The following is a 16833-nucleotide window of genomic DNA, read 5'->3' as shown; positions in this document are numbered from 1 at the left end:
CCCTTATGACATAACAAAGCCTCGTTACCTGAAATCACATGATTTTGGCGCTCTGAACCACTGATTTGAAACAAAAGATTCGTAAAAACTTCGAAGCTTCATGAAGCAGTGTTTTGAAATCGCCCATCTAGATATTGTTGAATAAAGTCTTTATTTTGTTTTTTTTTGGCGCACAAAATTATTCTCATCGCTTTATAATATTAAGGTTAAACCACTGTCCTCACATGACCTGTTTTAAATATGTTTTTAGTACCTTTCTAGGCACTGAAAAAGGAAATGATCTTGCTGGCAATGCAGGCCTTGCTGAGACATCGGATTTTATCAAAAATATCTTAAATTGTGTTCTGAAGATAAAAAGTATTATTGTTGTTGTTGTTGTATAGTCATAATCATATCATGGTTACACATTTACAATTTTTGTTTTATGATTGCTATAGTATACCATTATTTTTCCTTTTTGTTCATCCCTGACTGTTCTCCCTAATTTTCCTTAGTATTATTTTCCCTGATTCAACATCTCTGATCCTATCCTCTAACCTTTTCTGCATCCTGCTCGTACAGCCGTAACTGAAAACACTGGTCCAGCTGTTGTTTGCGGTTGTGCCAGGCTTGCAGAAGGTGTTGCCGTGTAACTTGAAGTTTATCCAACAGGGCGGAAATCTTAGGTACCAAACTCTGGAAGTCAGCCCCACCAGAGAGCCTCCCATCTCCCCCATCCCTGATCTTCTGAAGGAGTCGCTGTCCTTCATGGTCTAACTCATCCACCGGTGCTTTCGTCATGGTCTTCCTCAGTCGAGCGTGCTCCTCCAAGAGTTTCCGTGCTTCCTCTGCATTAGTGGCCAGCTCTTGGCAGGAAAGCACCTCCTGCAGCTCCTCCAGCCGGGAAAGAAGGTGTAGAGCGCCTCCGGTGAACTCCTCAAGAGAAACGCGGAGCTCAGTCCATTCCACATGGTCGTACTCCAGGGTCCCCTCCAGATCTGCCGTCAGCTGAGATGGGTCCACCAACTTAGTCAGACCTTCCACTGAAACCATACTGGTCTAAGAGAAGAAAAGAATAACCACTCATGTATCAAACAGTATATGAAACATAAGGACTAATATACAGTCCACTGGTCACATTTGCAAAATTAAACCCAAGAGAGTGATCGACTGCACATTGTAAAATTAATTTACAAATAAATAAATGGAAATTAGGGCTGTGAATTTAATTAATTTAGTGTGAATAAAAACAATGGTATAAAAACAATGCACAATTAATGGGTGCTGTATGAATGGCCCCTATGTCTACCTCTATGAAATGGATTGCTGTGATCTGTGGGCCAGAGGATATAAACAATATGTTGAGTTCACTTTTTCGTCTGCCACAATAATGTAACGTCTTTTAATTATCTTCAGGTGAGGAGAGTTAGCCAGTACTGATATGATTAATTGTGATAAATAAAATAAAATAAAATAATTCAGCTTTACTATCACATGAATAAATTACATTTAAAAAAATTTATTCAAATGGAAAACACTTATTTTAAATTGTAATAATATTTCACAATATTACTGTTTTAATGTATTTTTGAGCATAAAAGACTTCTGTCAAAAAAATTACAAACCGCATCTTTTGCATCTTTAGTTTTGTTTTTGTGCACAAAAAGTATTCTCGCCGCTTTATAACATTACGGTTGAACCACTGTAGTCACGTGGACTATTTTAACAATGTCTTTACTACCTTTCTGGGCCTTGAAAGGTGCAATGATGCTACTGCCTATGTGTGGTTCAAAAACCCTCGGATTTCATCAAAAATATCTTAATTTGTGTTCTGAAGATGAACGAAGGTCTTACGGGTTTGGAACAACATGAGGGTGAGTAATTAATGACATATGTAATTTTTGGATGAACTAACCCTTTAAGAAACAGATGGCAGATTTTTTAAAAATGCATTTTTCTGTGGGTTTCTTATTAGTCAAAATTTCATTCTTATACCTCAAAGGTGAACTTGGCACTGCCAAAGTTGGTCTTCTGCTTCTGCCAGAAGTTGTCTGGTTTGATAATGAGAGCGACACAGATCTCAGCTGGAAATGACTCCTGTAGCGTCTTCAGCAACGGCTTGATTAGATCCCACTTTGATCCGCGCATGTCTACGATTACTGTAAACCCTCGTTTACATACATCCTCACTGCACAGGAAACAGAAATTGACAATGTTAGAGGAAGGCCAACTTAAGGCCATCCAAGAAAGTTTGAATGAACATCTGTGCATATGCTTAATTGCCGACTAAAACATTTCAGAAAAAAAGATGTATAAATAACATTTTTGTGCCAACATTTTGAAAACATTAGAAGAACAGATAACTTGATAACTCACTGGATTAACATTTGTTCATAACTTTGAGAGAACCTTGCCAGAACATTAGCTAAAGTTCTGAACGTTGCCTGTTAGCTGGGAGTCTATATGATTTTAAAATTGCATCACATTGCATCAGAGTGCCCTAAAGATCAAATAGATGCTCTAATCAAAGGCTTTAAATGCACCCATATCATCCTTTATGTTACAAACTTTAGCAATTATATTAAGATAAAGTGTAGAGGTGCTGTAAGCAATTTCAACTGTTTTGATAAGGTTTCTGAAGTCTAAACAAGCACAAGCAAGTCTTTTTTTTTAGTCTAGGGCTATTACAGAGACATCTTTCTCTGTACACTTTTCTTCAGGGATATCTTTCAGGGACATTTTAAGTGTGGCGTTCCAAATAAATGTTGTAATTTTATAACCTGGGCACAGTAGAGAGGTAGGTCACCAGTTTGCGCAAGTCTTCTTGCTTTATTCTGTCATGATTACTTCGTGCAGGGAAGGTAAGGATGGGTCCCCCTCTCTTGTCTCTTCCTCCTGAAAAGAAGAGGATCATTGTATTACTAATTTTACTACTCAAAGCACTTCAATGGCCCTAATTACAGTAATACCCATGAGTCTGTGTGGGTGCATGCTTAAGAGGGTGGTGAGACAAAGCTGTTCCACTGTGAATGAATGTGTGTGTGTGTTTACAATGCAATTATATATTTCCCACCTGAGACAAAGGCAACCTTCTCTCTTAAAACTGTTAGAACATCAGCCGCCTTTATTCCATCATTCCTAAGAGATCCTGATGAGAAAGACGGAACTGAGAGAGAGAGAGAGAGAGAGAGAGAGAGAGAGAGAAAAAGAGAGAAAAAAAGGGATATAAAAGTTATGTATAGACTCAGGGCTGTAACCACCATAGACAAAGAATGAAACATGCCTGTTCCAATTTAAAGAAGAGTGATCTAATGAGAAGTGTTTTTCAAATGATTCTTATCAGGGCTTGACATTAACTTTTTTGCTCACCAGCCACTGTGGCTAATGGTTTTTCAAGAGTTATTAGCCACTCAGCATTTTCACTGGCCACAATTTTGACATCGATACCATGGGGAAAAACCGCTATATGGATATTTTTAATATTATCTCATAATTTGGCAGGTATATTAGGTATATTAAGTATAATTTGGCAGGTATATTAGGCTGCTGTCACTTTAAGACCTGACACACAGATCCATTATACTGTTACACACACATACGTTTTCTTTCTCAACTGTTTACTTTCACATAACTGATTGTGTTTACCTGAATAATCACCAGTACAGGCATTTTGATATTATTTTGTGTGTATTTGACTGTTTAAGTGCAAAAAGCAGCGAAAAAGAACTCAATTTAGTACTGAAAGTACTGGTTTCAGATATTTCACTATCGATATGTATCGAAAAATTTATATTTTTGACAACACTTGGTTAGTGCACTTAGTTTATTATTTCAGATGCCTTTTTTGTGTAAATAAAGTGGTTAGTAGGAGTGAGTGTGTTACACACCACAGCTGAAATAAACCGTATTTGGCGGGTATTAATGTCAAGCCCTGATTTTCATCATTTGCTCAACCTTATGTCCTTCCATTTAAACCCATATGATTTTATTTCTTCTATTTAGTGCAGAGATGTTAGATATCATGTTCATGCTGAAAATGAATAGTGACAAGGGCCTGTCAAGCTCCAAAAATAACAAAATAAAAGCTACATTAATGTATCATAAAAGTAGTATCATAATATGAAAGCTTGTTAAAATAAAAAATAGAAAAGGTAATTGCAATTTTTTATTTAACAATTCTGACATTTTTTCTCGCAATTGCAAGTTTATATTTCACAATTCTAAGAAAAAAGTCAGAATTGCAAGATGTGAAATATAAAATATAAACTCGCAAATGTGAGTTATAAAGTCAGAACTCGCAATTCATATCTCACAATTCGGACTTTTTTCTCTCAATTGTGAGTTTATGTCCCCCACTTCTGACATTTTTCTCAGAATTGTGAGATATAAACTCGCAATTGCTAGATGTTAAACATGGCATGAGATATCTTGATGTGTCATTTTTGATATGATACAAATGTGAACACCAAAGTGAATACCGACTTAAATTACAGACTTTTTCTTACTTAAAAGCTATCATATAGCGTCGTAGACTTCATATCGTATGACTGCTACACTAAAACTATGGCATTTTTATGGTTCTTTTAATTGTTTTTGAGACTGACAGCCCCTGTTCTCATGCTAACGAGATATTTTGGCGCATTTTGCTCTCTGATTGGTAGAATTTTCTGTGCAGCATCATGGGTAATGCAGTTTTTCACAAAGAATTCCGCTGTTAAACATGATTATTTTAAAACTAAGTTGAAATAATGCTGGCTAACGTCTTCAACAGAAGCAAACACCATCGATTAACAACCTCGTAGCTCACAGTAAGGTCATCTTTAAAGGTTTTTAAGTTATCGTTAAAAAATAATTCTCCTATGGAGAAAATGAATGGAGTTTTTACTTCCGGAACCCGACTGTTGCACTCCATTGGCTGGCAGAGTTAAATTAACTACAGCACCTTCAAATTCAAATGTGTGCAAATATTACATAAATACATTACAACAACAGTGTTGTTCTTGGTAAATATGAATAAACAGTATGTTGTGTGGGCGTCCTACTACCATTGCTGCTCTGTACATTTTATATAAGGATCACAAGAGACACATGCATTCTGTAAACACTGACAACAGTATTAAGCATAATACTGACTGCATGGAAAATAGAGTAGTAGGTCATAGTAGGTCGAGATGGGGGGCAGGGAGACCCAGCTGTTGGCACGTCTCCTTCTGTTTAGATTCATTAGTGGTGTAATCTGCCTGCTCTGTAATCCCATAGCTGACAGCTGGGCACCGGGGCAGCCGGTGGAGAAAAGTTCAATCACACTTAAACACACATAGACAGCAGAAACACATACAGTATACACACAAGCTGCATGCTCACAGATGTGCCACATGCACACACACCCACACTACTGAGGTACATCTGTTGAGTCTGTATGAGGCCTAAAATGATGTTTACACTGCTTATGTCTGCATTTCATCTCTCTTGCTCACTCTCGTCTGCAGGCTACATAAACTATTAAACCTGAGTGGAAGAGTATGATGCTGAACATGACATGTTAAATTTACTGTGAGAACTGACTTTCCCCAGCCCCTGCTAGAGGGCAGACACTATTTCACACTCTCTCTCACACACACACACACACACACACACACACACACACACACACACATATATATATATATGAGGACAAGGCTGCTTAAACATTCTTGAACACAGTCATTTCCCATTTACAACATCAAGATCTGGGCTATTGTGCGCTGACAAAGTCCTCCAACAGCTCACAAAAAATATGATTTACACTACAGCACCAAGGCTGCATTTATTTGATCAAAATACAATAAAACAAAATGTAAAGGCCCTTTCACATCAAAAGTGAAATGACGCAGTAGAAGAAAGCTCAACACTCTTACTTCCGCAATAAAAAAAATTAAAAAATGAAACACAACTGTGATGTTTATCTAAAGACATTTTTGCTTATTGGTATGGTTGAATTGGATCATCAAAGGTCAGCAGCAAAGACACTGAGACAGTGAGATTAAATACATAAAGTATATTTGTGTTATTTAACATTTAATTATTGCAGGTTTGCATAATATTCTGAGTTTGTATTTCACTGGTTTTATTCATTTTGAGGAATACTGAATCTGTTTTTGTGCAAGTGAGATGAGTAAATGCCTTCTCACATTTAGTCTAGAACTACAATAACCATCATGTTCACACAGTGCACACAACACCTCTGCACCTTTACTCACGGTTTCTCTCAACATGGGGACAGGAGAGGTGTCAGTCTATAAATAGGAATTCAAAGTAACTTGCATTGCTTATTTGAAAAATTAACTCAGATGTTTTGTTATAAATTTAAAAGCAATGCATTACTTTACACGTTACTTGAAAAAAGTAATCTGATTACGTAGTAATGCTTTACCCCCAACACTGGTGATGGCAAAGCTGAATTTTAGCATCATTACTCCAGTCTTCAGTGTCTCATGATCCTTCAGAAATCATTCTAATATGCTGATTTGTTGTTCAAGAAACATTTCTTATTATTATCACTGTTGTGCTGCTTAATATTTTTGCTTAAGCATCTGCTTAATATAGAAATATTTTTTAACATTATGTCTTTACTGTCACTTTTGATCAATTTATTGCATCCTTCTGGACGAAAGTATTAAAGGATTAGTTCACTTTCAAATGAAAATTAGCCCAAGCTTTACTCACCCTCAAGCCATCCTAGATGTATATGACTTTCTTCTTTCTGATGAACACAATCAGAGTTAATATTAATAAATATCCTGACGCATCTGAGCTTTATAATGGCAGTGAGCGGGATCAACGAGTATGTGCTGAAGAAAGTGCATCCATCCACATCCATCCATCATATACGTACTTCACACGGCTCCGGGGGGTTAATAAAGTCCTTCTGAAGCGAAGCGATGCGTTTGTGTAAAAAAAATACCCATCCAAGTTATGAAGTGAAATATCTAGCTTCCGTATTCAACTTACGAAGAAACTGGCATCATGTCAGTTAAGCTTTTTCCGTAAGTCGAACAGGGAGGCGTAGGAAGTAGCGTAAGCGTTTTGAACTGCAAGAGTTTTACACTTTCTTCGTAAGTTGAATATGGAAGGCTTGAGGGTGAGTAAAGCTTGGGGTAATTTTCATTTGAAAGTGAACTAATTGGGATCTTACTGACCCTAAAATTTTGAACCATAGCGTATTTGATCATAAACATAAATTTGTGGTTTTAAATATATTCCAAGTCATTTCACAGATCAGGACATTTGTGTTCCACAGAAAAAAAGAAAGTCATACTGGTTTGGAACAACATGAAAGTGAGAAAATTATTCACATTTCACATTTTTGGGTGAACTAATACATGAAACTGACATAGCATGTCAGAATCAACAATCCAAGTTAAATACACTTCATCAAACTAAATTTGACATGTTTTCATATCTTACATATGTTTTATTTGTAATACAGAATAATTGTATTTTTAAATCTCTAGTGAAAAAACAATATTACATATGAAAATATTGATTGATATCTGTATTTAGGAAAGATGTGCATTTAGGAAAGATCTGCAAAGATGTTCTTTGAAAAGGTCTAGACAAAAAAAACTCACTGTAATGATTTGCAGCCCCATGAGTAACACCTTTCTAACCCTGCTACTTAATTGCTTAATGAAAAAAACAAAACAAATGTAACGCTGCATCCCGATTCGATTCACACAGGCTATGTATAATACTACATAACAGTACGTCAGACTATTATACAACCCAAATTTAGTTAATGTCATACATTAATGTCAAATGTGCCAAGATTATATAATATTTTTGGATTTTTAAAGTGTGCATAGCCTACGTGAATGTTTTTCGCCTAGTATTGCCCACAACATCTTGCACAACAAAAGAGGCTCTGTTCCAAAACCTACTGAGCTGCCTCACTGCCTACTGTGAGACTGCTTTCTAAAGCAGCATCCAAGCTGAGATGTGACTGATTTGTAACGCTCTGCATAGGTAGCAACACTGTACACCACATAAAAAGCAAAGTAAAGCAAAGTAGACTCTGCTCACAACTGATTTCAATGGAGTTTGACTTTAGCATATTGCTAAGCTAACAACATTAGAGTTTAATAAGCATAAAATACACACATTTTTACATCATTTTTATTACCACCGAACTATTCAATAATTAATACTTTTCAGTATATTTTTTACACATTTATTTTTCAATTTTTCAGAATGCATTGCAATTCCTTGCTTTCTCTTTCAACTTTTTCAGTGGCAGATAAAATGGCATTTTTAAAAAGCAACATGAATCTAAAAGTTATGTAATAATGAATTTAGCTAGATGCTAAGATAGATAGCCAGATAGTCCATAGAATCAAGATGCAATTTTATTGTATTTATGTCTGTCATACATCGTCAGCAGTACTTTTCCATCATCAGCAAAGTAATTGTTGTGCATAATATAACTATGCAAATTGGGATGCAGCTAATTATTAAACTTGATCGACCATGTTGTTTCCTAATTAAACTCTGAAGCACCAAAACACATGCAAAACATGTATTATGTATTCCTACAGTATTTAAGACATATTTCCACACAAAGTGTTTATAAAAGATAGAAAATGCTGGACTGCTGCTTTAGCCAGCAGTCCCACAAACTGTTCCAAGCTTTGTGGATATCACAGACAGCTTTGTAACATCTAAGATGTCAGATGAAAGGACCTGGGCATCACTGAGATGTCATGAGTTTATCCACTGCATACAAAGTGCTGTATCCATATTTCATAAGGATGCCATGCATTGTTTCCTGCATGTTTTATAAGACCTTCATCGTGTATGCTTCATGTGAGTACACTGGGGTTATATACAGTATCTCACAAAAGTGAGTACACCCCTCACATTTCAGCAACCATTTTATTATATATTCTCAAGGGACAATACTATAGAAATTAAAATTGGATATACTTTAGTGTAGTCAATGTGCAGCTTGTATAGCAGTACAGATTTACTGTCCTTTAAAAATAACTCAACATACAGCCATTATTGTCTAAATAACTGGCAACAAAAGTGAGTACACCCTGATGTCAAAACTGTGTCCAAAGTGTCAATATTTTGTGTGAGCACCATTGTTATCTAGCACTGCCTTAATCCTCCTGGGCATGAAATTCACCAGAGCTTTACAGGTTGTTGCTGGGATCCTCTTCCACTCCTCCATAATGACATCACGGAGCTACTGGATGTTAGACATGTGGCGCTTCTTCACCTTCCGCTTGAGGATGCCCCACAGGTGCTCAATAGGGTTCAGGTCAGGAGACGTACTTGGCCACTCCATCACCTTCACCTTCAGCTTCCTCAGCAAAGCAGTTTTCATCTTGGCGGTGTGTTTGGGGTCATTATCATGCCGTTCAGCCCAGTTTCTGAAGGGAGGGCATCATGTTCTGCTTCAGAATGTCACAGTACATGTTGGAATCCATGTTCCCCTCAATGAAGTGCAGTTCCCCAGTACCAGCAGCAATCATGCAGCCCCAGACCATGATGCTACTACCACCATGCTTGACTGTACGCAAGACACAGTTTTCTTGGTACTCCTCACCAGGGCATCACCACACATGCTGGACACCATCTGACCCAAACAAGTTTATCTTAGTCTCATCAGACCACAGGACATGGTTCCAGTAATTCATGCTCTTGGACAGTTTGTCTTCAGCAAACCGTTTGCGGGCTTTCTTGTGAGCCAGCTTCAGAAGAGGCTTCCTTCTGGGACGACGGCCATACAAACCGACATGTTGCAGTGTGCAGCGTATGGTCTGAGCAATGACAAGCTGACCTTTCCGCTTCTGCAACCTCTAAAACAATGCTGGCAGCACTCATGCGTCTGTTTTTTGAAGCCAGCTTCTGCACATGACGCACAGCACGAGGACTCAACTTCTTTGATCAACCCTTGCGAGGCCGTCTTGAAAAACCTCTCTATGACCCTGGCCACTATACTGTAACTCAGTTTCATGGTGTTACCAATCTTCTTATAGCCTAGGCCAGAGCTATAAGAAGTGGAGAGCAACAATTCTAATTCTCAAATCCTCAGAGTTCTTTGCCATGAAGTGCCATGTTGAACATCCAGTGATCAGTATGAGAGAATTGTACTCAAAGCACCAAATTTTAACTGCTCTAATACAAGATACACAAATTTGTACGGTCCTGACAAGCAGACAAAAACATGAACATGATGAATAGGACATGTGGCTTTGCATGGTTAAACAACGTACAACTGTTATCACTTAGGGTTTACTCACTTTTGTTGCCAGCTTTTTTGACAATAATGGCTGAATATTGAGTTATTTTCAGAGGACAGTAAATCTATACTGCTATACAAGCAGTACATTGACTACTCTAAAATATATCCAAGTTTCATTTCTATAGTATTGTCCCTTGAGAAGATGTACTAAAATGGTTGCTGCAATGTGAGGGGTGTACTCACTTTTGTGAGATACTGTAGGTTTAAGCATGAATGCCGTGCAACTAAAGGCCCGTTCACAACAAGAACGATAACTATAAAGGTAACAAAAAAGATATAGTCCTAAAAATCGAATAATAATGTAGTCAAACAAGTCAAACCCCCTTTTCAAGGATACTTTAAAGAAAATGGATATATGGAAAACAATCGGTTATACTCTCGCAATAAATGGTGAGAAGTATTAACGATGAGATCATTATGCCGGGCTATCAAACAGTTTAAAATAAAATTACCTCAGGTATCCAGCGCTAGTTTCGACATCATTGTCTAGCTTCATCTGAAGTTGCAGTGAAAAAGACTAGGCTTTGTTTTTATTCAACTATATTGACCTCTTCAGCTAAATTTACTGTTAGATTAGATCGATTACACTAGCTATTCACTCGAAACATAGCATGCTGAGGACATCTGCTGGTTAAAGCCGTGTAAATGCAACAAGAACAGCAAAAACATGTTGTACACACATTGAAACCGCAGCACGTGAGATTAGAATAAACAGACCGTTATTGTTCTTATTATTGGTTGGTGTGGACGCAAATATAGTCATCGTTATAGTTATCTTTATAGTTAGCATTCTTGGTGTGAATGTGCCTTAACTCTGTGTGCATAATATTACTTTAACAAAAGAATTTTTACAATTAAAACACAGTGCAGGAAATGTCACCCATAATACAACCTGACGAGAGGGTTGTGATATGAAGCTTTGTGAATTTCCCATGTTACAGGATCAGGGTGTATCCACATAAACAGTAACACAAAGCTTATAGAAGTACCAGGAAATAGCCAGCTCTTTGCAATTACTAAATGAAACCAATCCTGCTAAAAAGTTGCCAAATGGCCCCACAGGATCGAATCCAGCCAAAGAAGGCAAGAATGGTGACAAGGCCAGTAAAGCTATGTTTATGGCCCTAACAGTCCTGGGAAGTCAGAAACAATGGCTGGCTGAGGTCTGGTGTTAGTATGAACTATTGTGTAAGCCTAAGCTGTGAGATCAGAAACTGGTCCCAGTCCAATAACACTGGCCAGTGATCTCATATAACCTAATTTTATAGGTGCCCGGCTATTCAGGGGAATGTAGGTTTGAATGGGGCATGGGAGCTATTTTCGGAAGGGTTGCTTTGTGCTTAGAAATACCACCAGAAATGGACTACAAGACTAAAAAAGGATTACTTGTAACATCACATCAAATATTAAATCAATAAAAATCAACTACATAAAAAAAAAGAAAAAACCTTGGTGAGCAGAAGGGATGAACAGTCTTAATATTTTAAGATGAATCGCATTTTCCAACAAATATCTAAAAATAATCTCTAAATCACTTGTGTAAATCACACTCTCGCTAAAGCCTGTGATTCAAAGCAGAAATGTGTAATGTGATCAGACAGTCTGCTAGTGTCTGATAATATCTTTTAATGGCAGATGGCTTTGAAATATTACATAGATATACAACAATGGCATGTGGAGGACCTCTGAAATGAAGTCCCATGGGTTTGGCTTTTTTTAGTCCAATGTACATTCATGTTCCATTTCATATTTTTCCATTTTCACTTACAGTTTTTGGGTTAAAGGGATAGGTCACCCAAAAATGAAAAATTTTCTTCCAAATATGTTCCTTTGTGTTCAGCAGAACACAGAAGAACACTGGCCGTTTCTTGCACATTACTATAATATTAAAGGTTACAATTAACAACAGAGCACAAACTATTAAATTCAGTTGCTATTTATTTTTAGATATAATAATCAACACTCATAAAGAAAAAAACATAAATTGCACATAAGGCAGGTTTTGCATTAACTTCTAAATCTAACTGTAAAACTATTACTCAGATTCATTTTTGAAATATAATTATTTACACAGTTAATGTCATAACTTGTTTTCATGACAAATTTATTTGAACATATTAAATAATTAAGACATTACTAACAGGTAAAGTAAATATAATGAATATCTAAGCTAATATAGTGCATATATTAATGAAACGCTCCCCTCTAGAGTTCATTTCTCTAGTGAACTAACATGCTGTGGACACTAAATGACTTGCCTGAGGTAAATTTAATGCTACATGAGATGTTATTATCAAGATGTTTTATTGATGTCTTTCCACGGTTGAAACACTGGTTGAGAGATTACACGTAAACATGTCTATGCATAAATTGTCTGTTCTTCTTCTTCTGCGCTTTTTGTTGTTGTGTCGGTTAGCAAACAGCATCGCATTACTGCACGCGCCCCCTTCTGGACTGGATCGCTTGTGACTGACTGTATTCGTCTTCTGACTGTATGCACCAAACCGTGACGTCTGTACCGTCACGGTCCGGGATGAAATCATGTAACTTTACACCCCTATTGTTTATGTTAAAGGGATAGTTCACCAAAAAATGAAAATTTTGTCATCATTTACTCGCCCTCATATCATTCCAAACCCATAAGATTTTGTTTAATCTTTGAAACACAAATTAACATAGTGTTAATGAAACCTGACAGATTTCTGTCCCTCCATTGAAAGTACATTTACCAAAACTTACAAGATCCAAAAAGGTCATGAAGGTGCTGTAAAACAATTCCAAATGAATCAAGTGGTTTAATCCAAGACTTGTGAAGGAATACAATCACTTTATATGATGAACAGATATAATTTAGGCTTTTTATTTACATCTATTGACACACAGAGCACATCAAATATGGCAAACACAGAAGCTCAAAAGTGCATGTGATGCACGAGAACTAATGAGGTTTGTTCTAGAGCAAAGCACGCACAAGCCATGTTTACCATATGCGATGTGCTCTATGTGTGTGTGTTTATATGTGAATAAAAGCCTAAATTAAAGTCACCATGAAATCAAAATAGACAATTCTTATATAGCAGTGTTTATTACAAATAGTTTATCTGTGCACTGGTGCACATCATTATTCTATTTTTATTCATGTGCCCTTGTATTCTTTAATCAAAGTAACTTCCCCTCCTTTTTGCAGCGACATCTCTTCTCTGATGATGTGTTTAGTGGCATGAGGGCGGGACAACCTGTCACTCACATGAGATCAACCAATAGCAAACCACAACCACTCAATCAATTCCCGATGGACAAAATCAAGTCTCACCCTACATTTTTTCTTGTTTAAGAAGTCGTTTCCCTTGTAATAGGGAAGAAAAGTCTATCGCAACTTTTGTTTCAATGCAATTTAAAATATTTATTCAAAACAAGTCACATAAAAGTCCCATCAAGATTTTCTACAGAAAACATTTCAATCGGTGCAGTGATGACAAATGACAGGAAGTAAAAGTATTCTAATAAAAAAGTGCCACTGAGTTGCCACTGATGGATATAATCCAAAAATACTTCTAAAATTGATTTCACTGTGTCCTGGCCAACATAATCACTGAATGTACCTATTCTGCTCAGAGTCCTGAGCAGGAATCTTGGCAACAGTTGCTACAGCAACTCCTCTGGCCCTGATTCAGGAGAATGGCCTGCTGAGGATGAAGTGTGTGGTGGTAGGTTTGCCTCTCTGAAGACCAAATTTTAAGCATAGTCATCTTCTGTGTGGAACGAGGTGTTGAGAGAGCAACTCTTGCATCTTGTAAAATCCATATGTTTAGGGATTACAGTAACTCATAATAACACAAGATAGGTTGTGGTTTTGATCTAGTCGCACTTTTTCAAATCAGTGCTCAGTGAAATATGTTCAGTAAGCAGCTAATTTCTTTTGCCACTAATGGACCTTTTATCTTATAACTCTATAATTCTTTACTATGCTGTTCATTTTCCTGATGTTGATTTTCTTTTTATGTTTGGAAGATGGACTTCACAAATCAAAACAATGTTATATGACCCTAAGGTCATGTCATTATCAAGTTCCAACAGATTTCCCGTAAGACGACACCTTATCTCCACTAATTTTCATACTTGTGTACTATTGCACTCTTGGAAGAGGACACACTTTCTAGTTCAATGTGTGATGACACACGCAGAGGAAGCTGCATAACAAGTTTCCAAGTTTTTTTTTGTTTTTTTTTGGTTGACTGGCCACAACCTCAACAGTGTGTCTCTACAGAACACATTCACAAGCAAAACATCCTGGATTTCACTCCAAAATAATAGAACATTTTTACAATTACTCATTTACTGAGGTCACTTAGTCGACAAGATATGGCATGGTGTGATTAGTGGACATTTCTATGTGAACAGACTTCAAATTTTCACTTAGCAGATGAAATAAACCTATGGACTTCAATTGAAGGAGAGACCCAAATATCTTTTTGACTCTGTCTAGTAAGCAATCACCTCACAACAACTCAGAACACCCTAGCAACGCCCTAGCCACCACCTTAAACTCCCAAAACCCTAGCCCAGGACACCTCAGCATTTTTGCAGAGGCAAGCACCACTTATATTTTCTATGGAAAAATGTTTCAGATATTGCAAGATAGCATATATATTTTACTTATAACTGTAGTCATATAAAAGTTAATTTACCAACATGAAGTACCAAAATCTTTTTACCTTAAAATGTACTGATCACCACTATTATAATACAGTTGGTACAACAGTAAGTCACATGAGTTCATCATAAGGGGCCTGTTTATAAATCATTGCCAATACTCGTATATAGACGGTGCACATGGTACACACACAAATACCATCAGGGTAACACACAACACTTAAATAATGCAATAAACATTAACTAAATAATGTAAAATATAACACAAAACATTCTAATGAACATTACTGATAACAAAAATGAGAATATTTATATTATTAATGATATATTGTTTATTACAAAATTATTTAGACTTCTGGCTAATAAATTTGACAGTATTTTGCAGTAAAATTACATATATTGTAATATTAAACCATTTTACTGCAAGGTAGCTTGCAAATCAACCAATCAACAGGTTTTTACTGTAGCAACAGTTTACAGTTATTTTCCCCTGTAAAAATTACAAAACATTTTCAAGTGCAGCTATTTCATTTTCACAGTTTTTAAACTGAATGGAGTCCAACAGGAAATGGAAATACTCTTTATCTATGAACTTTGAATGTATGAACATAATATAAGAGCAATCATAAATTCAACAGCTGTGAGCTTCACAGTACAGGATATGTTTCTTTAAAATCTGGGTGTTGGAGCTAAGAAATCATGTCAATGATCTGTGAACATCCATTCTCTGCAAATCTCAACCTTTAAATGTCCAAAACCTATATAAGAAACTCTATGGGTTAGTTACTCTATGCAAAAAGTAAGTTATGCAAAGCATAAACCACCAGAAGCATAATAGCCATTTAAATGATTAGAAATCATTATGTAAGAATTACATTGAGAGATAATTATCGTCCTCACATACGAGCACACATACATATCTAGGCTTATGAGTCCTATGATACTTTCTAAAAAAATATTTTTGACTATGATTTCATTGGCTTATATTATCAGAAAGGAGACACTGTGGTTTTACCACATTACAGACAACCGTAACATTTTGGCCATGGCCTAAGCAAGAGAAACCCACAAGCTAAGCAGCTTAAAATGATTCCAGCTATAATACACAAGGGACCTTCTTGGTTTTTAGGCCAACTCTCTGTCAACCCCAGTTACTCTGGGCACTGACCATGTTCAATTACTTTGTAATAAATCAACTTATTTGCTGACTTACATAATTCCAAATAGCACCTGTTTTTGTTCTATCTATCTATCTATCTATCTATCTATCTATCTATCTATCTATCCATCCATCCATCCATCCCAATCTCACGGAAAAACATAACTATTTTACAAGGTGGCAATGTGAATCGTAAAAAAACAAACAATTTTTAGAAAAAAGTAACCATGAAGGACCACCCCTAACCCCATCCCTAAACATACCTGTCACTGCGGTGTAAACAGATCTTACAAAAACATAAAAATGAGATCATACGAATTAGCCACCAATTCACCAAAAACATAAAATTGTTACCAATTGCCATGAGATTGTGTCTATCTATCTATCTATCTATCTATCTATCTATCCAAACTGATATCACGGAAAATGTAACTATTTTACAAGGTGGTGATTTCGTATCATTTCCAATAAATTCGTACAATGTGAATCATACAAAAACAAACTTTTAGAAAAAAGTAACCATGAAGGACCACCCCTAACCCCATCCCTAAACATACCCTCCACTGGGGTGTAAACAGATCGTACTAATCAAGTGTACTCATGTAAGAGGTAATGAGATGATTAATGTTCATAAACCAACATCCAGTCTCTGTTTCATTCTGCCTCCCACTTTCACCTCAAATAAGACCCCAGATGAGCGTCTGCAGGGATGCTGTGCATGAACAAGACGCTTATCCCCACACAGTGATTGTGA

At 36.6% G+C, this 16833-nt stretch overlaps 1 protein-coding gene across 1 annotated transcript in view; it reads right to left on the bottom strand.

Annotated features, from left to right (window-relative positions):
* Positions 1 to 16833, bottom strand: part of kalrnb (kalirin RhoGEF kinase b) — a 96263-nt gene that overhangs the window by 75337 nt on the left and 4093 nt on the right. Inside the window, exons 2-5 of the mRNA XM_051897361.1 lie at positions 3053 to 3145; positions 2760 to 2874; positions 1975 to 2167; positions 538 to 1038 (exon numbers count right to left, since the gene is read on the bottom strand). Of these exons, the coding sequence (XP_051753321.1) occupies positions 538 to 1038; positions 1975 to 2167; positions 2760 to 2874; positions 3053 to 3145 (902 nt within the window). The remainder of the gene's footprint in view (positions 1 to 537; positions 1039 to 1974; positions 2168 to 2759; positions 2875 to 3052; positions 3146 to 16833) is intronic.

This window comes from Ctenopharyngodon idella, chromosome 6 (genome assembly GCF_019924925.1).
Source record: "Ctenopharyngodon idella isolate HZGC_01 chromosome 6, HZGC01, whole genome shotgun sequence".
Taxonomy (NCBI): domain Eukaryota; kingdom Metazoa; phylum Chordata; class Actinopteri; order Cypriniformes; family Xenocyprididae; genus Ctenopharyngodon; species Ctenopharyngodon idella.
This window is presented reverse-complemented; position numbering and strand designations above follow the sequence as displayed.